The sequence below is a fragment of the Ptychodera flava genome, chromosome 6 (assembly GCF_041260155.1).
Source record: "Ptychodera flava strain L36383 chromosome 6, AS_Pfla_20210202, whole genome shotgun sequence".
In the NCBI taxonomy this organism is placed as follows: domain Eukaryota; kingdom Metazoa; phylum Hemichordata; class Enteropneusta; family Ptychoderidae; genus Ptychodera; species Ptychodera flava.
In genome coordinates, this window is record NC_091933.1 from 8890378 (window position 1) to 8915787 (window position 25410).

The 25410-nt window shown below is 36.4% G+C and overlaps 1 protein-coding gene across 1 annotated transcript; it reads left to right on the forward strand.

Annotated features, from left to right (window-relative positions):
* The first annotated feature begins 684 nt into the window (after nucleotides 1-684).
* Nucleotides 685-25410, forward strand: LOC139134765 (protein FAM50A-like). The gene is made up of 12 exons (XM_070701799.1): nucleotides 685-849; nucleotides 1981-2068; nucleotides 3414-3513; nucleotides 4084-4279; nucleotides 5106-5172; nucleotides 5430-5491; nucleotides 14282-14358; nucleotides 20953-21007; nucleotides 21408-21456; nucleotides 22672-22742; nucleotides 23511-23621; nucleotides 23855-25410. The coding sequence occupies exons 1-12, from the start codon at nucleotides 739-741 to the stop codon at nucleotides 23879-23881; spliced, it is 1014 nt and encodes a 337-aa protein (XP_070557900.1). The 5' UTR covers nucleotides 685-738; the 3' UTR covers nucleotides 23882-25410.

Sequence of the window (25410 nt, forward strand, 5' to 3'; positions counted from 1 at the left end):
AAGTATCAGGAATTTGTCATCCTTTTCATATGAAATGCAGATTTCATAATGGTACACTTTCACTTAGCAAACATCAAGATATCTCTGAAAGTATGGCGCCCGAAGGGCGCGCCAAAAAATATGAAACATCCTGATATCTCTGATATATATGCCCTGTATATTAAAGTCATGCACCTGAAGGGCATGCTGAAAGATGTATGATATATTAAAGTAATGAGCTTGAAGAGCACGCTGAAAAATATTGAACATACAGATATCTCTGTTGTATGTATGCTTGATATGTTAAAGTTGGGCGTGCTGGAAAATATGACTTATTATTAAAGTTACGCGCCCTTCGGGCGCGCCGAAAAATACAACTGAATGATGAATTTTGTGGCTGACACTAGCATTTTAGGCAATGATGAGCCTGTGTCAAAATCAAAAACACACTGACCCCCCCTATTGGGCATTTCAAAAACATGGTGACCCCCCCTATCACCAAAGTCAAAAACAGGGTGACCCCCCCATGAATCCACCGCCCCCCCCCCCAGGCTGAAGAAACTGACCAGTCCCTTAGGTTGTAGTTGCGGGCAAATCGACTGCTGGATCGACAGATCGAGCAGAAAATCAATCTACTTAGCAGACTACCCAGCTACTGAGCGCCTATGATGATGCCAACGCCCTATCAGAGATAACCCGGAAGTACTTATTTACGGAGGTCACTCACTTGTGGTAAATACAATCAGGAAGAAGGCGAAAATGGCGCATTACAAGGGCGCTGCGAGCGAAGCTGGCCGTGCTATGCATCTAATGAAAAAGAGAGAAAAAGAAAAAGAAAAGTTAGAACAACTGAAACAAAAAATTGAACAGGTAAATAGATTCTCCGTCATTCGTCCTTGGCTATGGCCAAATGCTCACTGTACATTTGTCTGACGATTGTGTGTATGCTCTGTTTTGTTGACAAAAATGTCGACGAGAACACCAGTCATATCACGGTCCCTCAACAAACCCAATTAATTCACAGTTCATCAGTTATAGAAACTATTGAATGCATCAGCTCTTGCAAGGCTAATTTTCAACTATTGGCAAACATCATCCCCCTACAATATACATAGAATGCATCAGTCGCAGCATGGCGGAAGACACACGCCAATGCCTATTTTCGTACATATATATGGATGGAGACAGAAGAAGCTTCTACCTCCCTATGTACTTAGTGGGTTACAGTCTTTACAGACTGATTAATACTGGCCGTGATCCGCTGTCTCGTCTTACAACATGACACAAGACATCGAAGGGAGAATAGCTGAGAGAAAATAGGAAAATAGACTGTTTTGATTGACGTACCTCAAACCATGGCAAACCATGGAGCTGCTCCACTCAAGCATAATCTTTATGATTATCATGTTCTTTCTTCGTGTATTGTGAGGCGGTCATGCACTGCTGAAACACCCAAAGCCAGTTTGTCACTACAAAGACATGTGTCAGTTATTGGACTATTTGCAAAAAATTCATGCCAAAAATTTTCCATACAAGTCTATGTTGTGGTTCCTGTTGGCTTATTTTGCCTTACACAAAATATCTCACAATTTGTTAAAATAGACTTTGACTGAGTGCAAATTTACTTTGTGCTTGACAGATGGTGTCAGAATATTAATTGTATTTAATATTAATGAATATTGTAGTGTTTTCCACTGCTGGCTATTGCCATTTTGATAATGTACAATCCAATAGTTATTTCAAGTCAAGAATATCTTCATGTTATGCACAGTCAGCATGACTCGAGGGACGCATTTCTGACATAAATCTAGAAGATGTAAGTCCACTTCCTATCTTAAACCAGTTACTTTTTCCTGTCAACAAACAAAAGGCTATGTAAATCCTGTTAGGTTTTAAAAAATCTGTTATTTAAATATTGTTTTAGTGTTAATTGTGAATATTATTTGCAAATATTTCCAAATACTGAGCTTGTGACAGAAATGTGTTTTTGTTCGTCTGTAGGATAACTTTGCTAAAATTGACACCATAAGTAGTAAGTTTTCATCACATTATGATGCAGTGGAACAACAGTTGAAGACGGAGACCGTAGGTAAGATTTGAAGAATAATCAATAATTTGAATGTTTCCGACATGAAACAAGGATGACAAATAAACAAATATTTTAAGCATCAGAATTTCACCTAACAGTTTGATAGCTACCTTGCCAAAGTGTCACTTGCACTGGCGTACATTTACTGAACTCATATCATTTTGATCTGTATTACCTAGGTCATTTACTCCTTTGGTATTTTATCTGAACGCTGCTTAAGGGCCAGAAGCTGTAACTTTCTTTGAATTTTTGTTCACAAGTTTTGTTTGTATAATCATCAACTGCAGTTTCTTGTGCGACTCCCCAAAGCATGTTGAGATACACAGTATGCGGCTGTCTACTGCAGTCTGTACATGTATAGAATGCATTCTTTTTGTTGACATATAAATTCTGATGTGGACTAAAATTCAATTGTAAACACTAACAGTGGGTTTTACATGTATTGACGCTGTGTTGACAAGCTAAATAACGAGTGTTTCAACATACTGTGGAGAGAAAAATAAGAACTTACAGTTGACATTAACAGTAAAAGTAAAGCAAATCATCAAAGTTACAGTTACCGGCTCTAGCAAACCTAAGAGGTAATGCTTAGCAAACATTCTGCAAGCTTTAAAATTACTTTACAAATACCATATTTAAGATGTTGCCTTTATCGATAAGTATGAATGATATGTACTGCAGACTATAGACAGGGTACACTATACACAGGATTCCTTGTGTGACAGCAGACGTTGCAGATGCATGTTTTCTCTTGAAGTAAACATTTGTATCATGTGTATGATGCAAATACACTGATGACAGAGCAGGGTGTGAACAGAGAATGAATGTTTCTCAGCATTGCAGGATTCCTTGTGTGACAGCAGACGTTGCAGATGCATGTTTTCTCTTGAAGTAAACATTTGTATCATGTGTATGATGCAAATACACTGATGACAGAGCAGGGTGTGAACAGAGAATGAATGTTTCTCAGCATTGCAGCAAGTTATAGTACTGCAAAGTGCAGCTTTTCAAAATTAGAGTCACATCATCATCATAATGACACCACTTGGTGTTGAAGAGTTGTATTCGAGATGAGCTCACACAGAAAGAACCGTTATTGGATTGACTATTCTATGGAAAACAAAGATTGGCGAAATGTGAAAAAGTATGAGTGTACTAAAACTATGTGAAAAAGTGTTTGTAAGGCGTTGACATTGTTATAAATACTCTTTTGAGACACATTTTAGACTTGTACTGAAAAGCGTTTTTGTTGATTGACTTCAGAGTGATGACATAATGTTGGGGTTTTTTCGCTGTGTGGAAAACTGTGTCTGATTGGATTATTGTACTGATCAATCTCCATTAGGTCTGGTCACTTTGACTGAGATGAAAGCAAAGAGAGACGATCTGGTCAAAGAGAGAGAAAAAGAACTGGCTAAGGCAGCACCTCATGTTCTCAAAGCTGCGTAAGTATATGAATAAACTAGCTCTCCGTAAGCGTAGTGCTCCAGGAAACCATCACAAATCACAACAGGTTGCCAGTTGAACAACAAAGGTTCTAGGGGTTAAAGTGGTGTTAGTGATCGCCAGCTATGATAGTATACCTGCCTGTCATGTAAGAAACACTAACACACACAGCAGGCTTTTTTAAATATTTCCAGAGTATCCTGTACAATCAGTGTTTGCCCTTTTCATTTTAAATGGAAAGAATGCGTGATTCCATTGTATTAAAGTCAATGTAATAGTTGTAGCTACATGAAGTCACTGAGAGTGACGACAAAGTACAAAAATGTCAAACAAGCAATCTGTTCTATAAAAGATTTAGGACAGCAAAGTTCACTATCTGTATGTATGGATCAGAAGCACAAATGTCTGCAGTGAAAATCTTGATATGTAAGGGTCTTCAAACGGTAATATCAGTTCAGATATGTGACATGTTATGGTTTACTGATTTCATAACTTGACCCTGTATTTATAAACCTGGCAGAGAAAGGATTAATTGCAGCCACATTGTCGTTTTTTTTTCACAATCACAGAGAAAAACGGAAGAAAGAGAAACAAAAACAGAAATACAAATCAGCGTTGTCTTTTGACGTAGATGAGGATGAAGATGATTGTAGTGATGATGATGACGATGATGAAGAAAAAGAGGAACCTGTTGTTTTCAAGAAGAAGAAATTGGGAAAAAATCCAGATGTGGATACAAGTTTTCTACCCGACAGAGACAGAGAGGTTGGTCTTATCATAAATAATATCATTTGAATGCCATTGACATGTCGTGTACAGTTCTGTCCCAGGGTTTGTTCTATCTGCTTACTGAATTGTTGCTGAAGTTTTGAACTGTACTTAAGAGAGCAATTTTATATGGTAGAGACTTGATCATTCCTTTGTGTGACGTAAATTGACAAATATTACAGATAGATGTTGGTAAATATGTTTGTAAATCATTTGACATTAATGATTACCATGATAATTCTGAGAAATTTAAGTAAAAAAACTTTTTCTTAACCACTAGCCTTGTAAAAAAAAAACAACAAAAGAGGCAACTCATTTGGTGTCAAGGTGGACGCTTAAGTAAAATAGCTGTAATGGTGATATTTAGTTTAACATTTCGTGTTGTTATAGCAGTACTATGATAAATTTCACACAGTATTAAAACACAGCAAATACAGAGTTTTTGCCCCTTCCAAGCTTGTCCCTATCAATCTAAGGAACAGATTTTGTGTGTAAAAGCACCATAAATAAGCTGTGTTTTTACATACGGTATCATTTTCTGCTGTCTGTGAATTCAAAGAAGGGAAAGGTTCCACTGATTGGTTTAGAGCTATCAAGTGATCATTTCCTGAGTTTCTGTCGGAAAACAGCCATGGTATAGTTTGTCTCTGATAGCTTTCTCTCAGCAGCGATCAACACTAACTACTTAAACTACCCCTTCACATTTTGAGGTCCAGTTGTCCAAAGCAAAACAAAAAAGTTAACTGTACTATGGTACGGGAGGATTATGAAGGGAAGCATTTATTTAGTTGAATTTCCTTGTCCATTTGTTTTAATATCACAGGAGGAAGAAAATAAACTACGAGAAGTACTCCGACAAGAGTGGGTGGCAAAACAAGAAAAGCTAAAAAGTAAGCAGGTACACTTGTTGTGATTTAACAAAATTACATTAGATTTGTGAATGTTTTGAGCATAAGTCAGATACAGTGAAGGAATTTTGTATCAAGGCATAGTACGCTGTTTCATTAGAGCCATTTCACACATATCATCACAGTCAATGAAAATGATCTCCAAATTGATGTAGCTCTTTGGAAAAAATAAAATTCTGGCTTGTGTGACGCATGTTTCTCATCAGAGTAGATTTTTTGTTTGTACATTTTGAAAACAGATGAAGATGTGGAGATTACGTTTAGTTACTGGGATGGATCAGGACACAGACGATCGGTTCAGGTAAGTGATCAAGTCAACTTCCATGCTTTGTCAGCTTATTACAGAGATGCCGGGGTGGATGGACAAAAATTGTTTGGGCAGTGTGAAGTATCTGTGAGATATGCGAAACCAAACATTTTCAAAGGCGGCATTTGATCTGGTATTTTACTTCTGTTATTGTGGTCTTTCCTCATTCACCGGTGAACATGAAGCACAATTTATTGATGCCTTTAAATTACGTTACCCATGCATTCAAGTATTAGTATGGTTTCACCAATCTCCTCAACCAAACTCCTCCACATAACTTCTTGCATGCGGCACATTTTGTTAGATGTATGGCATCTTAGCTCACTGTGAATGAATCTTGAAGGCTGAACTACGTGGCTATTGATTTTCAGAAGAGAACAAACAAACTGCTGGCCAGGAAAGTTTGTAACTTTGCTAACAAGTGGTTGACGCCCTTCAAACAACCATTAATATTTCTTTCCATCCACAGCGTGTTCAAATTTTGTTACAAATCACCATTTTTCCCAAATTTAATTTTTTTGGTAACATTGTAATTTATTGTGACAAGTTACAGTTTCTGGTACACAAATTCGCAATCATTTTCATAAATTTGAATTGTAGTGATAGCATACAATGCAAGCACTACACACATAATCACTTTCTCTGTGCCATGTTTCTAGTAGTTGATTTGTGCAAGATCCATTCAGACAGATATTTGACTAGATAATGAAACTACAGTAACAGTGTTAGGTAAACTCACAACATTCACAAGTTCAAACATAACATTTTTGCAATATTGTGGCCTCTGATTATTAATTATTTTCATGAGAAAAGAATATTTTTTAAAGATTACCATTTATTGTTTGTCAGTCAAAAGTTAGTATCAAACTTTATTTCGTACAATATTCTTTCACTTACTTTCACTTTCTGCTTACCGGCATCATTCAATGTTTTTTACAAACTAAAAATTTTTTTTTGACATTTTGATAAAAGGGAATTGGAAACATAGGGCCAAAGTCCCTGAAGCTACTATAGACATGGATACAAAATTAAGTATTTCCTGACTGTATGAAATTATCTCACTAAGGTCATCCTAGGGACCTGTAAACCAAATATTAAAGCTGTCTGACCAGCGGTTTTGAAAAAACAAGCAACCAAACAGTTGACAGAGCTCTGCTGTGTTATGTAGAGAATAACTTTTTGTGACACATGTATTGATGAAGAAGGTGGATATCTTTGATAGCTCATTTCAGGATGGCCTGACCAAAAATGTCAAAATTAGCTGCAAAAATACAAAATTGAAGATTTCATCATAATTTCAATATATTACATTAAGATAAAGCCTAGGAGCCTGTATACCAAATATCAAAGCTATCAGATGAGTAACTTTTGAGAAACAAATATTTTGACCAAAAATGGCAAAATTGACCAAAAATACAAAATTGAAGATTTCATCAAATTTCAATATATTACACTAAGACAATCCCTAGGAACCTGTATACAAATATCAAAGGCACCAGACAAGTAGTTTTTGAGAAACATATTTTTTGACCAAAAATGGCAAATATTGCACCAAAAATTCAAAATTGCAGATTTCGTCATATATTCAATATATCATACCTATTTAGTTCATCTGTAGGAACCTGTATACCAAATATCAAAGCTGTCAGACGAGCGGTTTTGATGAAATAAAGTTTTGACAAAAATGACAAAAAATTCCTTAAAAATACAGATTTGCATATTTCATCACAATTTGAACAAATCCAAGTTGGGTTATCCCTAGGGACCTGTATACCAAATAACAAAGCTGTCTGACCAGCGGTTATGAAGAAGATTTTTTACCAAAAACACCTTTTTCGCACTAATTTGCATATTTTCAACAATATCAAAAAATTAAAAAAAAACCAGTTTCTCATAATCATATTTTTAATCTACACAACAAATATCAAATCAGTAAGTACTGCGGTTCTCAAGACATTTGATTGGACGGACGCCTCACAAACTGACATACATACATACATACATACATACATACATACAGAGTGACGATGGACGCTGGACGGATACCCATCCCAATAGCTTCTATAGTAGCTAAATATTATGTTCTCTTCACTCCTTGGTGTGTCAGAGTGAATGCCATCAGAATACCCACTAAAAAAGTAAAAAGAAAAAATTTGTGCATGTCACCTTAGTTCTTCAAAGTAGTTTCCCAGTATGGCAGACACTATCATCACTGCTCTTATCAAACTAACTTACCCAGGGCATTGACCCCTTTACTATCTTATAAGCACCCCCCAAATCAAGAAGAAAACAAAATCAAAACAAGCAACAGAAACAAAACAAAACTTTTTTTCTCTGTATTACTAATTTATCATATTTTATTAACCTTTGACATGTTTCATTGGAACATGGATCCTGCAAAGTCTATGATAGGTCCTAAGTAAGACCACAGAATTAGGCATGGACACTGCTTGACACGTTTTGTTGGAACATGGATCCTGCAAAGTCTATGATAGGTCCCAAGTAAGACCACAGAATTGGGCATCAACACTGCTGGACTTTTTTAGTCCCCACGGACACCGTCCGGGGGGACTTATAGGTTTGGTCATGTCTGTACGTGCGTGCGTGCGTGCGTGCGTCCGTCCGTCCGTCCGTTCACGCAGATATCTCAGAGACGCCTGGAGCGATTTCGTTCAAACTTGGTACAAGGAGTACCCTACCTCATACAGATGCACGTCGATTTGTTTCACAATGCGATCAAATTTGGCCGTGTTAGAGGACTTTTTAGTTTTCACGTCCATAGACTCCCATGTATAAGGCAGTCCATAGACTCCCATGTATAAGGCAGTCCATAGACTCCCATGTATAAGGCAGTCCATAGACTCCCATGTATAAGGAAGTCCATAGACTCTTATGTATAAGGCAGTCCATAGACTCCCATGTATAAGGCAGTCCATAGACTCCCATGTATAAGGCCACGAAAAATAAAAATTTAGTTTCTCATCGTATTCATATTGCAAAAAGGATGCAGTGACACAGTTTTCAGTCCCCACAGATAAAGTCCAGGGGGCTTGTAGATTGGGCCATGTCCGTCCGTGAGTCCATCCATGAGTCCATCCGTTCACGCAGATATCTCAGACACTTTGACAAAATGTCACGTGACCTTGGTGACCTTTGACCTCGAATATACATATTTGTCCATAACTTATGACGCCACATATTGTACCTCATTAATTATGCACATATCCAATTTCAAGCGAGCCAATAGAGCTAGAGGTCTGATTTTTGGTATATAGGGATAACTTAGCAATACAATTTTTTTGACAAAATGTCACGTGACCTCGGTGACCTTTGACCTCAAATATACATATTTGTCCATAATTCAGTATTAACTACAAGTGCTACACCTTTCATATATGGTATGATGGGACACCCTATGACGCCACATATTGTACCTCATTAATTATGCGCATATCTAATTTTGAGCGAGTCAATAGAGCTAGAGGTCTGATTTTGGTGTGTAGGGATAACTTAGCAATACATTTTTTTTTTACAAAACGTCACGTGACCTCAATGACCTTTGACCTCAAATATACATATTTGTCCATAACTCAGTAACCACAAGTGCTACACCCTTCATATTTGGTATGATTGGACACCTTATGACGCCACATATTGTACCTCATTAATTATGTGCATATCTAATTTTGAGTGAGCAAATAGAGCTAGAGGTCTGATTTTTGGTATATAGGGATAACTTAGCAATACAATTTTTTTGACAAAATGTCACGTGACCTCAATGACCTTTGACCTCAAATATACATATTTGTGCATAGCTCAGTAACCACAAGTGCTACACCCTTCATATATGGTATGATGGGACACCTTATGACGCCACATATTGTACCTCATTAATTATGCACATATCTAATTTTGAGCGAGCCAATAGAGCTAGAGGTCTGATTTTTGGTATATAGGGATAACTTATCAAGACAATATTTTTGACAAAATGTCATGCGACCTCGGTGACCTTTGACCTGAAATATACATATTTGTCCATAACTCAGGAACCACAAGTGCCACACCCTTCATATTTGGTATGATGGGACACCTTATCACGCCACATATTGTACCTCATTAATTATGTGCATATCTAATTTTGAGCGAGCCAATAGAGCTAGATGTATGATTGGTATATAGGGATAGACTATAGGATAGAAATTTTTTGACAAAATGTCATGTGACCTTGATAACCTTTTTCCTAAAATACACGATTATGTCAATAAATAAGTAACCACAAGTGCTATGTCCTTTATATTTAGTAGGATGGGAGACCTTATGACAGCACATGCTTTACCTCCATTAATTATGCATATATATATAATTGTGGCAAGCCAATAGAGCTAGAGGTCTGAATTTTGGCATATATGAATTAATTAGCATTACAATTTTTTTTTCAAAATGTCACGTGACCTTGATGACCTTTGACCTTGATTAAGCGTATATATGCATAACTCAGTAACCACAAGTTCTATACGCTTTAATTTTGATAGAATAATAGACCTTAAGATGTCACATCTTGTACCTCATTTATTATGCCCATATGTTTTTCTTGGCTGGCCAATACAGCTAGAGGTCTGATCTTTTTTCCCGATTTAGAACCATAACTTAGACATGCCTCTTGTTGCAAATTGGGAACAATGACATAGACCTATGTGTCCATAGATTTGAACATATACACTCCAGTGATACTTCTTAATGACCACATTTCCCTGCCCCATCAAGACTAATACGCCTATCACAAGTGGGGACTATGTCATTGTCAATGACTTGTTCATTGGAACATGGATCCTGCAAAGTCTATGATAGGTCCTTAAAGTAAAACCACATAATTTGGCATCAACACTGCGTGACATGTTTTGTTGGAACATGGATCCTGCAAAGTCTATGATAGGTCCTTAAAGTAAAACCACAGAATTTGGCATCAACACTGCGTGACATGTTTTGTTGGAATATGGATCCCGCAAAGTCTATGATAGGTCCTAAGTAAGACCACAGAATTAGGCATGGACACTGCTTGACAAATTTTGTTGGAACATGGATTCTCCAAAGTCTATGATAGGTCCTAAGACCACAGAATTTGACTTTGACACTTATTATTTTTGAACTACTGTTTGATGTTGTGTGATGAAAATATCATCCATACATAATTCACGTCTCTGATATTCCCATGGAAAGATTCATTCATGTACTTGGTGATAAGAATGATTCAGAGACCATCTCTGCCTCTTTCCTTTGTCTCTAAACCAAGGCAATACCTTTCTTGTCTTCACTTTCTAAATTCTAAAAGCATTTGGATCACAAAAGAAAGAGTTCAGTGATCTTGAAGAATAGGCTCAATACATTAGCTTAGCAGTTTGATACTCATTTATCAGGCCTGGAGGGTATTTGTGTAATGTTGATGCTACATGCTGAAAACATGATAAGAGAAAAATTCAGATTGGATATACAAGTAATACAACTGCGGTAGTTTAAACGCAAAGCTTATGCAGTCAGTCAAAGAAATTTCATTGACGAACAACAAAACTATTGAAACATGATAGTTGTAAAAATGCATGATTTATCAGACTGTATATAGTGATTGTTAAAATAAACCCACCTTCAAGGCCGGAAAACCATCAAAGAGAAATTATATTTGTAAAATGACAGATATGAACTCATTCAAAAAAGTACCAGCAAGGAATTTCTCTGGAAAAGTAGAGTTTATCCGAAATCAAAATTTGTACTGGAAAAACAAAAAGTCAATGGTACTTTTCAGACAGAAAATTGCAGACGTTATCGGTGACTAGTAGGATTTGTAAAGTCTTGACATTTGGAAATGGTAAATGTCAGGTTCAATTGAGAGTGGAAGTAATAATATGACATTTTCATGTTTAAGATTTCCTGAAAACAGGAAGGAAGATGAATTACATTGAAGTCTCCTGAGCTGTAACTCAGTTAGGAGTGCTCAAATAAATTGTGTAGCCATTATGAGCAAACTCAAAATTTCATCAAAAGATTGAAAGTGGGATAGTTCAGAATGTGTTTCTCGACATGAAAGGTAAAATGCGCCCTGAGACACAAAGTTCTAACTTGCTCTTATGTGCTTAAGGATATTCACTTTCTCCAAAAAAATCAGGGGGGTACTTTTCAAAGTTTGGGATTAGTCAATACGTCTGAAATATACCCACATGTCATTTGACAGTGAAAATGACTGCTCATATGCTGCGTAACCTCCGTGGGAAAGTTGTACATTTTTTTATTTTTGCAGATAAAAGACATTGTACACGGCAATTACCCTAAAAACCCTATCAATTTGACCAGATAAAAATAATATCAAATTTAAACTGGCAAATCATTAGAAAATTAACAAAGCCAAAATAATTTTAGAGGTCAAATTATTAGAGATTTCAACTTTTTTTGACAGTTCATAAATGACATGCTTACCATCTTGGATGATTGAAACGTATAAAGATGACTCATGAAGTCCCAACTTAGACATTCTGTGCTGTACAGTGTATTGTTTTGTGTATTTTATAGAAAATAAAATGTTCAAAACAGCTTGTCATGATTGGGTGGTCGAATTGTTAGAGATTAAGAAAGTTTCAAGTTCCAAAGGTGGTCAAACTGATATGGGTAAAATAAAATTACGTTTTTAGAAGAAAATACGGTGGTCGAATTAATAGAGTGGTCAAATCAATAGGGTTTTTACGGTACTCCATGAGCTTAAAGAATGAGTCTAGCCAAGTGGTAGAGCAGAAAAATATTGTGAAAATTTCAGATTCCGGAAAAATTGTCCCCAAGGCATAATCACTGTAACGTGTACAGACCTACTTTTCATTAGTGTAGAGGAAATATGTTTATACTTCAGAATCAAATCAGATATATTTTCTCCAAGGCGTACTCAAAATAATACTATTACCTAAATTATAGTGGGTGATGCTGTTTAAGGCATGGTCCTTGGATCCATACTACGAGACTACATTGTTCCGTTTTTCACCAGCTGTAATTCACTCATAGATGTCGCATGCTTCATGGAGTGAAATCTGTATATTTATATGTAAGGATTTTGTAATAGAAATTTTGCGGCGATTAACATCGAGAAAGAGTGGAGGAGTTGAATTAAGCGTTATCATTTCAGTAGACTTAGACAAATGAATGTGACTGGGATAAACCAAATCAGTCTTCACATAGTTGATAAATGGTGAAATTTTACAAAATGGTAATTTTAAGCATTGCCGATAACACTAGGTAAAACTATGGTAATTACAATATTGATATTATTCCCATGACATTTTATAAATGCCTGTACTCTTATTTTTTGTTCACACCTTTATGGAAAGGGGTAACATTGTGATCATAAAAATTTTTTGTAAAGCTCACATTAATTTGTAAAAAGTGTTTGAAGAGTAGTTACATTGTGATCATGCAAAGTTGTGGCAGGGAAGTTTGATTAGAACTTCAAACACCAGGTCAAAAAAAATTTGTTGTTTCTATGTGGCACTAGTATAGTAATCCTAGTTTCTTCTGAAAGCGGTTCTTTGGATGAAAGCTTTAGTGCACACAACGATTTTTTTCTGTGCAAGTTCAAGGTAGGAATATCTGCACCAGTTACATTAGTCAATGAGCCGTTTCATCTTGATCATGTATTGCATATTTTGTGATCACAAATTTGTTTTCTGCTGAGACAGTTTCTAGATTTAATGGAGGATGTCCTTCTTAAAATTACCAATGCTAATCTCCTGCTAATCTCCAGAATGCGCAATAATAGATTTTATCTGGTTAATGGCTTTTAGCTGCAGTATTGGATAAGCATAAAGTAAAGATGCATGTATCTCTGCAAAAGATATGAATTTGATAAATCAAGTATTATTGTCAGTGCTGTCTGTTAGTCATTGATAAATATGCATAGATTCTTTTATGTTCTGAATCAATTACACTAATGGTGTCTCTATGACACAATGTCATTGCACAGGTCGTGATTTAAACCTGGCACAGTGTATCAGTGAATTCTCTCAGTTTCCGTTGATTAGGAAAGGTTCAACAACCGCCCAATCTCAGTATCGCCAATGCTTTGCATCATATTGAAGTCTTTGTAATGTTTTAACCCCCTTCACAACCAAACTTTGCTGAAATAGCGGTTCAATAACTATTGTCACCATGGAATGTGATGCCGAAGACGGTGTGAGTTCCTTTTAAGTTAATAACAAGAACAACATCATACTCTATCTATATCCATCCACTGTGCCATTTTTCAGATTGTGTGCGAAGCAACATTATGAAATTTCCCCAGTCAAGAATAAGAAATTATGAAATTTCCCCAGTCAAGAATAAGAAATAAACTGCCCATGTCTCCACTCCCCACCTACTATAAAGATGAAAATGCCAACCTGTCTGCCCAAAATATTTGTGAACACCTATTCTCACAAACAAATGTGTTGACAGGCAATGGTTATTCAAGTCATTGTATATTGGTACTTTTTCCAGATTTCTTTGTACGCCTTAATTTTACTTTGCCAGTGATATAAAGGGATTTTATAAGAACCTGTTTTGCATGTGTTGTTATAGTGTTATATTTATCACGAGTCAATTAGTGGTGCCATTCCAGTACCTTCATTTAACATTTTCTATATAACTCCACACTCTGGAATATTGCATACAGGTATATGATGAGATCTGTACACAGCAGTGTATTCCAGCCAGGTACCAACAATCTTTCTTCAACACTAACATTTCATTAAACAATCCAATTGTTTCCATCCTCAGATGAAGAAAGGCAGTACCATACAGTATTTCTTGCAGAAGGCTGTTGAAATGCTTCGGAAGGATTTCCATGAGCTGAAGTGAGTACTAAAGAAAAGTGATGCAAAATGCAAGTGACTCAATCAAATGGCTCTTTGCAATGGATTAAATCCATCCATTTGTTGACCTTATGTGTGGATTATATTACTTAAATACTGCCAAAGCAAATGCAACTAGTTTAACTATACCAAATGTTTTGATTATTATCTACCTTAAGATTTATCTTAAAATTTGCTGAGTCTTTTAGATCTAGGTGGAATTATTCTTTACAAAGTTGCATATTATGATTTTTCATGAATTTCTGAAATTCCTTGTACTGATTGAGCTTTTGTTATACATACTATCTAGGAAGGCTGTAATTAAAGCCCCTGTAGCTGTAACTCTTGAAATTTGTTAACCTGAAAAAGGCTTTCTTTAAAAAGGCTTTCTTTTTTCTCTGGTTTTCTTTAAATTCTACAGATTTAAAGGATATAGTCTTTTGCCACTGAAAAATTGGACAAGTAAATTTAAATTTTCACCGTTATTTTGATTTCCCGCCATTTTTAAAAATTGGTAATATTACAAAGAAAACATAGCATATGGTGTCCCAGTGGAAAACATTCAGTCCTATGCACTATATTGGACTACTCTGTTGTTTCTGTGAAGATTCCAATGCATATATGCACTGTGTACTGTGTTTTTGCTTTATTTGCATGACGGCGCCATTTTATGTTTGGGCAAACATTTATTATTTATCTTGCTCAAAATTGCACATGTAGTCCCGGTGGACAGTTTATTCTACTTGTATAAACACCCCTCAATGAGTACATTCCCATGAACTTATTTTAGTTTGGAAGTAAAATCACAAAAATGATATGAAAAAGATACAGCTATCGGGCCTTTAACATATGTTCAAAGTTACATACAATTTGCATATTTGTATTCTGTAGAGAGCTCTTTTGCCAACTTTCTCATGTTTTGACAAAAACTTATTTCAAACATCATTGACTGTAATTTTGATTGTAATTGGCTAAGGGATAACAAAATGAAGATATGCCTCAATGTTGTGGTGAAATTTGCTCTTGTAAATGTTTTTGGACGATTCTTTTTATTTTGATCACAACGTTGCATTCCATCAAATACTCACTGAATGAAACTTATGCTACAATGAAACTGGAATCTGAAGGTTACAGATGCAGCTGTATCAAGATAATTGGTGCACCAAGGTTTTAGACCCAGGGGTGTAATAATTATATCTTTATGTGAGAATAAGACATTTACACTTTGTGAAGGCAGTGTTTCTCTGTTGGCTAAATTGCATGTCTCAGGTGGCCATATTTGCCAGGTAAGATTGTCCTTGTTAAGGCACAACGAAACTAATGGGTGATTGTTTAAGAGTATAAAACATCGTACCCATCTGTGATACTGCTCAGCAATGTCAGAAGGTGGATACATCAGATAATACCACGGCTACCTTAATTGGTAATTGATGATGAAGGTAATAGATCAAATAAAGATGAAATTTGTCGTTAGCATCTGAACTTCATTAGACACAGATGTCCACTTCAGTGCAGCTCTATGGTTGCCATTCTTAATTACCCGTAAAAGGACATTCATTGTAAACGTTGCTATGGATAATGGCCTGTCATTCAATAATTCTCAAATGTACATCAAGGTATTTTACTATTTCATGACTTCTGAGCTTTGTTATTGACAAAATGCTAAAAATTCTCTCTAATTTGGACGTGTAGCAACACTCAAGGCTTTGCTTGTTTCACTCTCAACGGAAGAAGGTTGTCTCTTATTGAACAGATTGGTACATTTTTGTGAGGGAGGGTGATAAAATTATCTGATAAAGCTGAATTGTGACTTTCATAGTCATCTGAATAATACCAACATACTTCAGAAAATTTGGTTTGATTTGTATTTTTTGGAATTTGAAACAGTTAAAAGATGATAAAAATCTTTCTGTTTCAATAGTATCTGATCACAGACCTACCAATATTCGTCTTAAAATGGAAACTCACAGTGAGTGTGTATTTCGGTTGATCAAGTTCAACAGTGGTGATATCTCTGTGTTTGCATAGCATGAACATGTGCAATAGCCAGGTGTACAGTCAATACTCCTTTTTAGTCCTTTGGGCCTTTGGCCCAAAGTACTAATGTGATGACGCGGCCTCTGTTGTTGCATACAGTGGGCCGTATGCTGTGGACGCAGGTATCTCAGAAACGCTTCAGTAACTTTTTCTGAAATTTGGTCTGGTGGTCACTTGGCATGTATCTCAAACGGTCTTTTTTCTTTTTTCGATTGAATCATTTTAAAGTCACTTTTTTAGCTTTTTTGTGAAAACCACTATTTTCAATTTTTCCTCAAAACCACTGATTTGATTATTGTGATATTTGGCATGGGTGTTCGTATAGTTGAAATGCCGTCAGAAATGTTCAAAATTGGTGATACATGCCTTGTATTATTTTTAAACAATATTTTTATCCATTTTTATTTTATATTTACTTGATTTTGACTCGCTTTCGTTAAAGCTACCGTCTGCGCATGCGCACAACTCTAGGACAAAATCTGAGTTGAGAATCGAATCAGACGCCATCTTGTTTCTCGGTGTGGGCACATTTTTTACTTTGTGAACGTTTCACTGTGCATTTCAATATATTTTATAGTTATGACGTTGACAGTGATACACTTTTGCGGCTGTCGTGTATTTTTGGTACGAAAGGCGCCTTTGATCGACTGAAGAATGATGGTACCGGCAGGCATATCAGTTCTACTGAGGAAGTAATCCACTGGCCCGCATAGGTCAGGGACTCACTTAGGGGAGAACCACTTGATTTGTGGGGGGGGGGGGGTATGGAGGATTTTGAGAAAAAAAATTGTCACCAGGTGAAATAAAAGAAAAAAATAAGCCTGTAATGGCTTGAGAAAAAAATTCTCATAACAGACAGAAATAAATAAAAAAGGAATTGTCATAATGCAGTTGAAATGAGCAAAAATTTTGGAAATTCATTCTCATGTGTTCTTTGCTAGCATGCTGCCATAGGCAGCGCAAATGTTTTTACCACAAGCAATTCTCATGTGTTTTTTTTTTCCCAGCACTTATGATATAAGCATTCACTACTTTACACCTCAGTGCACTCGATGTTTTCCTTCCCTTTCTGACCCAAGAAATCATATTTCTGGATTTCTGTTGCAATATCTCAATGGTACAGGCAATATCTAGATGGGACTATTTGACTTCTGTACATTGTGAAAATTGAAAACACAAGACAGGAGTCAATAAACTAGTGTAAAAACCAATATATTATTCTCTCAATATAAATATGTTAGAAAGATTACAAGTTGTCAAAGAAAAATTGAGGAACAACAAATATATGAAATACAATGTGTGAGCCTTGTTTCTCTGACCACAAAAGATAACATCTCCCTGAGAACTTAAAAGGAATTGACTGTTATAAAGAAAAGCAGGTATAGTACTGATCACTGTTGATTTGCCAAAAAAGTGTTCTATAATTTAAAGTTGTATATATACTAGACTTTCCATTTTGTTTTCATTTGTTGGAATGTAAAATGAATATATAAAACCATCCTGTGATATGTGAAACACTGGCTTAAATTTGAAAAATTGCACTGCTACTCCATTTGATAAAAAAATTGATGCAGGTGTGACAGTTGAAATTAAAAAAATGCTGTCTCTCTGACAAAAAAAGTTCCCATACCCACTTCCTGCATACCCCCCCCCCCCCGCCCCCGAAATCAAATGGGTCTCTCCTTAATATGCGCATGCGCATATAACAAGTTAGCGTTGTTTGCAAGGACCAGCTCCTGGCAAGGACTTTGAAAAATCAAACCGACGCTGTCTTGTTTCTCGGTCTTGTGCGAATTTTGACGTTTTGAAGCTTTTAGCATTTATTTGATGATGTTTTGTAAATATGAAGTTCACGGTGATTGTATTTTTGTTGCTGTCATGTATTTTTTTGGCACGAAACGCTCCTTCGTTACCGGCGAATCCATTGCTTTAGCGAGGCAATCCCACCGGCGGCCCGTTAGTAATAGCTGGGTGAGAGCGAGAGAATTCGCTCTGTCCTTCTACCTCCATGTCATAACAAACTAGCGTCGTTTTATGTTGATGTACTGTCCTTTCGACACAGCGATAACTTTAAGTTTTCTGTTGCTTATTTTGGGTAATTTCGACAGTTGTGCATTGATTTTGACATCATTGTTGAAGACAGTGTGTGCTTTAGACTGTCGACAGTCCTCGTGCCTTCTTTTGACCGGATCCGGAGTCACTTGCGGTAGTAATCCAACGTAGGCGATCGAGCGCCGAAGCATCATTGTTGAAGACAGTGTGTGCTTTAGACTGTCGACAGTCCTCGTGCCTTCTTTTGACCGGATCCGGAGTCACTTGCGGTAGTAATCCAACGTAGGCGATCGAGCGCCGAAGCATCATTGTTGAAGACAGTGTGTGCTTTAGACTGTCGACAGTCCTCGTGCCTTCTTTTGACCGGATCCGGAGTCACTTGCGGTAGTAATCCAACGTAGGCGATCGAGCGCCGAAGGCGCAAGGTCGAGTGCCGAAGGCACGAGCTTGTATAAATACCGAAAGCTACGCGAGACCAAGCAGTACAAGCGACTGGCGAGAGTCTATGTGTGCTTATGTTGACCGATTTACGCGCACTTCAGAATCACGGCATAATCATCAGATCATACATGATCCGAGATTGCACTTTAGCAAGGTCACGATAACTAATGTTGTTTGTTTCACTGTGTTTAATACCTATAGGGCCTATTTCCACTAAAAGACTATTAGAATTTCCTCCTGGCTACTTTGAAATCGTGCACTGGCATGCATGTAGTTGTCAACATCACTATGCTTGAATGTAGTAGACTCTTACTATGAATATATCGACTGTCACTGCATATTGCATATGTGTGCAAGTCACTCCATATCATATCAAAAAATGTAGTATTGCGACGTTTGAGCTGCCACAAGCCAGAATTTACAGTTTATGAGAAAGTTATCTTACATGTAAAACTCAGTTCTACTGTGAACAAAATGCAAGCTATGTTGCTTAACTATGGTGAATAACATAATATTTTGTACCTATCACCGTGTCAGAAAATCAGAAGGAAACAACCACTCAGACAAACTCTGGTCAGGATGATACTGTCCAATTTTAATATGTCTCTCGGCACACACTAGATACTCATGACTGTAAAACAACATTTCCATATAATTGTATATTCAGTTTTTATATTTAGTTTGCTTTTCACCATATTCTATGTCCTTCCCTGCACTACATAATTCAAAATTAAATATTGTTTTTGGCCTATACATACTTGAGGGGTAAGCTTATTTAGTCTCATACATTAAAGATGCACTGTTGACCTTCAGAGTCCAAACTTTTTATCATTGTATTGTAGATAGGTGTACACTCCAAATACTAAGTACAAGTGTGGTGAGTGTAACAAGCAAATGTTTTTTAGTCAATGGCCCAAATTTATTTTCTATTTGATGGACAATAAATACATGTGTAATCAATGCCAACAATCCAGTTTAAGTAATTTGGTTTAGATTAGCCATTGTCCATTATATTACAATAGTTTGTGGCTAAATTTTCTCCCTTCTGTATCATATAAGTTCACCGTTTCCTGTCTTAGATATTGTTGATCCTATTGAGTTCCATCTCTATTCTTGATTCACTTTCACATTAACTTTCATTTATGTCCAAACAATTTGACTTTTTGCCAGATTTCACATTTATGGCAAATAATAAACGGTAAGGAGGCACAAAGGACGTCGGTGCCCCCGGGCCCATGTCCATGGAGCGAAGCTGTGAATTTGAGTTGTAGCGTACTGCTCCTGTTTATCCTTTTGAAGATGTAGGGCTTGGATTGATAGATTTACCACACAAGATTAGACTGGCAAGAAAGGGATGTAGTCTCGGGGGCACGTCAATCCAGTGTCTTTCCTCCAAGCCATTTAAGTGTACCAGATTGTAGAGAAACTACTCGGTTGACGTATCTAATATGTTTGCAGAGTTTGTCAACATTTGTCCATACTACAGGAAGCCCTGGTAGAATGCCCTTAGGACGTTACTGTTCTCAAAAAACTCTGTGCTTGTCTTGTGTCAATAAAACCTGGAAATCAAGAAAACTTAAAATAGAAGCTGTATCTTGCAATGAGTTCAGCTTCCAATCTGGTTCAGGGGGAAAATTTAGTTGATCTGACAACATGTGCCTTCCCTAATCAACTTGAGGCATATTCTTCTGATAATGTTTGAAATTCTCCCACTCACTGTGCTAGTTAGAATTCATTGTAAGTCTTTGGATGGCTGTTACACTGAGTTGTACGTAAGGCTACACTTTGCACTGGCATATGTAATCTTCAATGGATCAGTCTGAGAGTGTGTAATTTGAGAACAAATGTTGTTGTTGGACAGCATCATTCCCTAGAGGTCAGTACCTTCACAAATGTATGCTATTAAATTTTCCCAGCATAATGCTCTGCAAAAACAGGGTGTCTCTACTCCTTTAACGGTGGCAAAAAAAACAACTTTATCATTTATTTATGCCAGCCCAGCTGTTAGCATGTTAGTTGGTTGAGCACTGTTGTAAGCTCACAAGATTTGTTAATGTGTTTCTGCAGGTCAGCGACCGTGGAAAATCTGATGTACATCAAGGAAGATTTGATCATTCCACATGTAAGTATCAAATATTCATCTCAGGGGAATGTTTTTGATCTGTTCAACTGTTTTTCAAGATCCTGTGTTCACTGACGTAAACATGTCAGGGAAGGCAGAACCTATCATGCTAATCTTCCCAAGCAATGCATACATTGTAAGATTGGTTCAAAAAAGTCAAGTGAGTTTTTATGCAATCGTTTCTCAGGTGGCATGACGAGTTGCACAGACAGAAAGCAAGTAGTATTATTCATTTACAGAAACAAGCAACATGTTGAATTACATATTACATATGTATATATACTAGTCTATTTATAAAATATAATGCCTTTCAAGCTGCCAATTTCCAACACTGTCATTTTCATGAATATTTTAGCGTCAATGCAAAGACCAGACATTTATAGCAGTCTTATCTTTCCAGCATTACAGTTTTTATGACTTTATTGTCACAAAAGCCAGAGGAAAGAGCGGTATGTACAAGCCATATCTCATCATTGATCCCAATATGTAAAATTCATGTATGTATGCACAACTGTCTCTGCAATACGCAATTTCACATCAACAGGTTGGCATGTCCACGGCATTGGGACATTACATACCTCGAAATTGAAAGTTTTAAACTTTTGGGCAAACTCTCAAAGAAAACTTTAATCAATTCCATTTGAAATCAAGAATAAAAATCATGGGTCACTTTTCAAAATTTGATAGTGAAGAAACAAATTACTCAATATTTACTGACATTTGAAATTCAAAATGGCCACCAACCCTGTGTTGACTCTATGAGGAAAAATAGAATTTTGATTTTTCACAAAAATAAGCCAGTGAAAACTTAAATTATTCCATGAGCTTCAAAATGAGCCCACGCAAGTAGTAGATCTAAAAGTTTTGTAAAAGTTTTATAGTCGGAGTATTTGTCCCTGAGAGTTGCATTCTACCTTAGAAGAAAGTCAGCGCAGTCATGGTTGCTAGGCTGACAAGTCATTGTCCGTGTCAGGAAGGTGCATTGTCCTTACACTGAAATCTCTGGTGAAAACTCTGCAAAAACATCCCATAACAGTAAATCCGATTTCCTGTTTTTAAGACGTGATTATCTTGTATGGATGCTTTAGGGATAGTGTTGACATATACTAGAGGGATGATTTTAACACACTGCTCTAATCTTACACGTCTTTGTTCATACTCATTCTGGGCTGAGAATTTGACAACAGCTTCTTTTGAGCACAAAATAGGCGATGAATTATGGAAGGAAGATGCAATGTACCATCTGCCCACCCAATTATCAAATTTCCATAAGTCCTTTTAGACCCCATTAGGCCATACTACCTTTGATCCGATTGTGGTGAATGATGTAAGGCACAAAAACTAACAGATGTAGCTTTCATCTCCACAGACATGCCAAAATGAAATGTAACACAGCAACCTCATTAGACTTTGTACCGCCAATGAAATTAACAAAATCACACAATGTTGTGATCAATTTTATGACCTACTAATGCTATGAAAGTGAAAATGTCTGTCACCTTTTGTCGTACTGAGATCCAAACTGACATGATGTGTGGCCCGGTACAGATGGTAGTATGTTCATTTCTCATATATGTCAGGAATATGCCATGATTTACTATTGACCTATGGATTGTTCTTCTCATCGCATGTAATGACTTCCTGCCCTGTACGTTTTGCTTCAGGTCCGCTGTTCAGTTTTGATGTCCATGATGATATCAGGCTCATAAATGATGCAACAGTTGAAAAAGATGAGGTGAGTTGATTGACTAATGATGTGTGCAATCGTAGTAAATATCAGCAATGTATATTTATGTAGAGTGCATCTTTTAGCAAGTTGAAATGCACACATAAAATGCCAACCATACATAAAGATATACTGTATGCATCTGAGTATAAAAAGCCCCTAGTTCAGCAATACAAAACTATGGTTATACGAGGGAGGGGCTTACACTCAAACTACCAATGTTATATGCTATACATGCTTAATTTATGCTAATTTATGCATGATTAGTTAAAATCACACAAAGTTCATAAGTTCTGTTGTGGTAGTTCGAGCAAATGTTGAAAACTTTCAGTCATGAAGCATATATACTACCCCAAGGTCATTGCGCTACTTTCAAATTTCAGAAACACAACCTTCACATATCCAATTGTTTTGTTACTGAATATCAAATATTTTTGTTAATTGTCAGAGTCAAAGTTCCCAGGGTAAATTAAAATTTGCAGTGTGATGTATTAGACTGAGTTCCAATCATAGCTGCATGACAGAAGCCAGTGTTATTTTAACTTGTAAATTGTTTCATCGCATTCTCCTGTACATATTGAAAACACCGGGAATGGACCAAATAATTTTCAGTGGTTTCAAGGTTAAGTAAAAGCTCATAGCTTATGGTGAGAAGCCAAATCCTACCATGCTAGTACCAAACATTTACAACTTTTGAAATGTTTATCAACACACAGCATATATTTCGTCATGTGTACCACATCCTGTGATTTTAATTATATTCTTTACTTTTTAAAGTCCCATGCAGGTAAAGTGGTACTACGAAGTTGGTATGAGAGAAATAAACACATTTTCCCTGCCAGTAGATGGGAGCCGTATGATCCGGAAAAGAAGTGGGACAAATATACTGTAAGTCTTCCGGTTGTAGTTGTCAGACCATGAGCAATTTGACTGCAGTGATCAGATATTTATCATGTGTTTATACAGCATTATAAGTCCAAAGTGTATTATCTTCTGTCAATAAACATATAATACTGGTATTTGTTGATGCGCTTTCGTTTAATTTTGTCAAAATTCCATTATAGTGTCAGCTATCATGTATATAGTTCCTGATTTGCTTTTACATTTGTTTTTCTTCACAGATATCTGATGGGAGAGGGAAGCTTTGAGTTTGTTTAACACATCAGACACTGGTATTGGCTTCAAAGATAACAGAAAATTAGCTTTCGAAGATTACTTACAAGATTACTTACAAATACAATCGTATGAAACCTGGATATGGCGCATTGAATGTAGCAGTCTGAGAAGATGTCATCCCTTTTGTATAATTTTGATAACATCCATCCATCTTTCATTGAAGTCCAGCTCATAATCCGACCATTATCACTCAAGTTACATTCTGATGATTTTGCTGTCACTGCTGTAATTTTCATGAAACAGTGAGGGATTTCTAGGGCAAGGTTGTCTTAATTACAATCAGTGTATTATCTGACAATAATTTTAGACAGACTTCAGGGTTTCTGTTGACATTATTTTTATCAAGCAAATTCTTATTAAGTGTATTAATCGGTAGAGAATTTGACGCAAGGAATTGGGAAAAAATATGGATTTGTATATTGCTACACATAAATTTCCCACCACAGATTGAGAGAGAACCATCAGAGGAAATAGTTTGTTCTGTGTGATATGAGGAATTTCAAAGGTTTCTATCAGTAAGAGTTTTTGACTGTATTAAATACTTTATCATTCTCTGTGAATTTAAGAGTCGCGTCTATGATTTGGAAAGAGCTTGGATCTTTGGAGCATTGGTATAAAGAGATCTCCTGACAGGTGGTTTTATCGTCTTGTTTTATCTCACTCGAGTGATTTAGGGAGAGTGAAGTCATTAACTGAAGTAATGCATTGGCAAAAGACGTAGGGGATCACATAATGAGACAGTTCAACTGGGAATGCGACAAATAAAATACCTGTAATGGGCTTTTTTATCTCTGTGTTATTTACACATCTAACAAATTCTACTCCCTGCGATGCTTTTATCGGAGCTCAGTCAAAGTACAGAGGAAAGATGGCATTCCAATCTGTGTAGAAATTATGCGGTCAGCAAACCCATTATTATCCATGTCACTCAAAGTGTCACTGCATCTAGATTTTAATCATTATAAAAATTCATCTTTGCTGATCAACAACAGAAGTTTTTGACTTACATGTATTAGTAATACCAATTTGTTCATTCTAAATCTAAATGCTTGTTTGCAATTTGCTTTCCATAGTAGGTCGTATTAACAAATAACAGTCAAATTCATGTCCATAAACACATATGTGGTTTTAAAGAGATATATTTGCTCACTTTTCTTAATAATGTTCTGTGGTTCAGATCAGATTGCTAAAGTGTGGTGTTTCTGGATTCTATAACCACCAGTGATTGAACATCAGCTATTACAAAATGCGCCAATGATAACAGATTGTACGACAAACTTCTTTGAAAAATGTCACATTTGTGTGGAAAGTGTTTTCATTATTTCTTTTGCAGGTTTCTGTCAGTGATGTACATTTGTTATCTTTACTTGTGATGGCTTGTCTTCAATTCAGCCAATGGAATTCTGCATGGTAATTGCTGTACATGCAAAGGATATTTCATAGGTTACGGTTTTCCATTTTACAAAAGCAATCAAATAAAAAAGAGGGTGTTTACAGTAAA

Bases quoted from the DNA above. Each gene is read 5' to 3' on its own strand.
- LOC139134765 (XM_070701799.1), top strand. From the start codon at position 739: ATGGCGCATTACAAGGGCGCTGCGAGCGAAGCTGGCCGTGCTATGCAT. The intron at 5,173-5,429 runs GTAAGCAGGTAC...TTTTGAAAACAG, and splicing joins AAAACAAGAAAAGCTAAAAA to ATGAAGATGTGGAGATTACG. The intron at 21,008-21,407 runs GTAAGTATCAAA...TTATCTTTCCAG, and splicing joins AAGATTTGATCATTCCACAT to CATTACAGTTTTTATGACTT.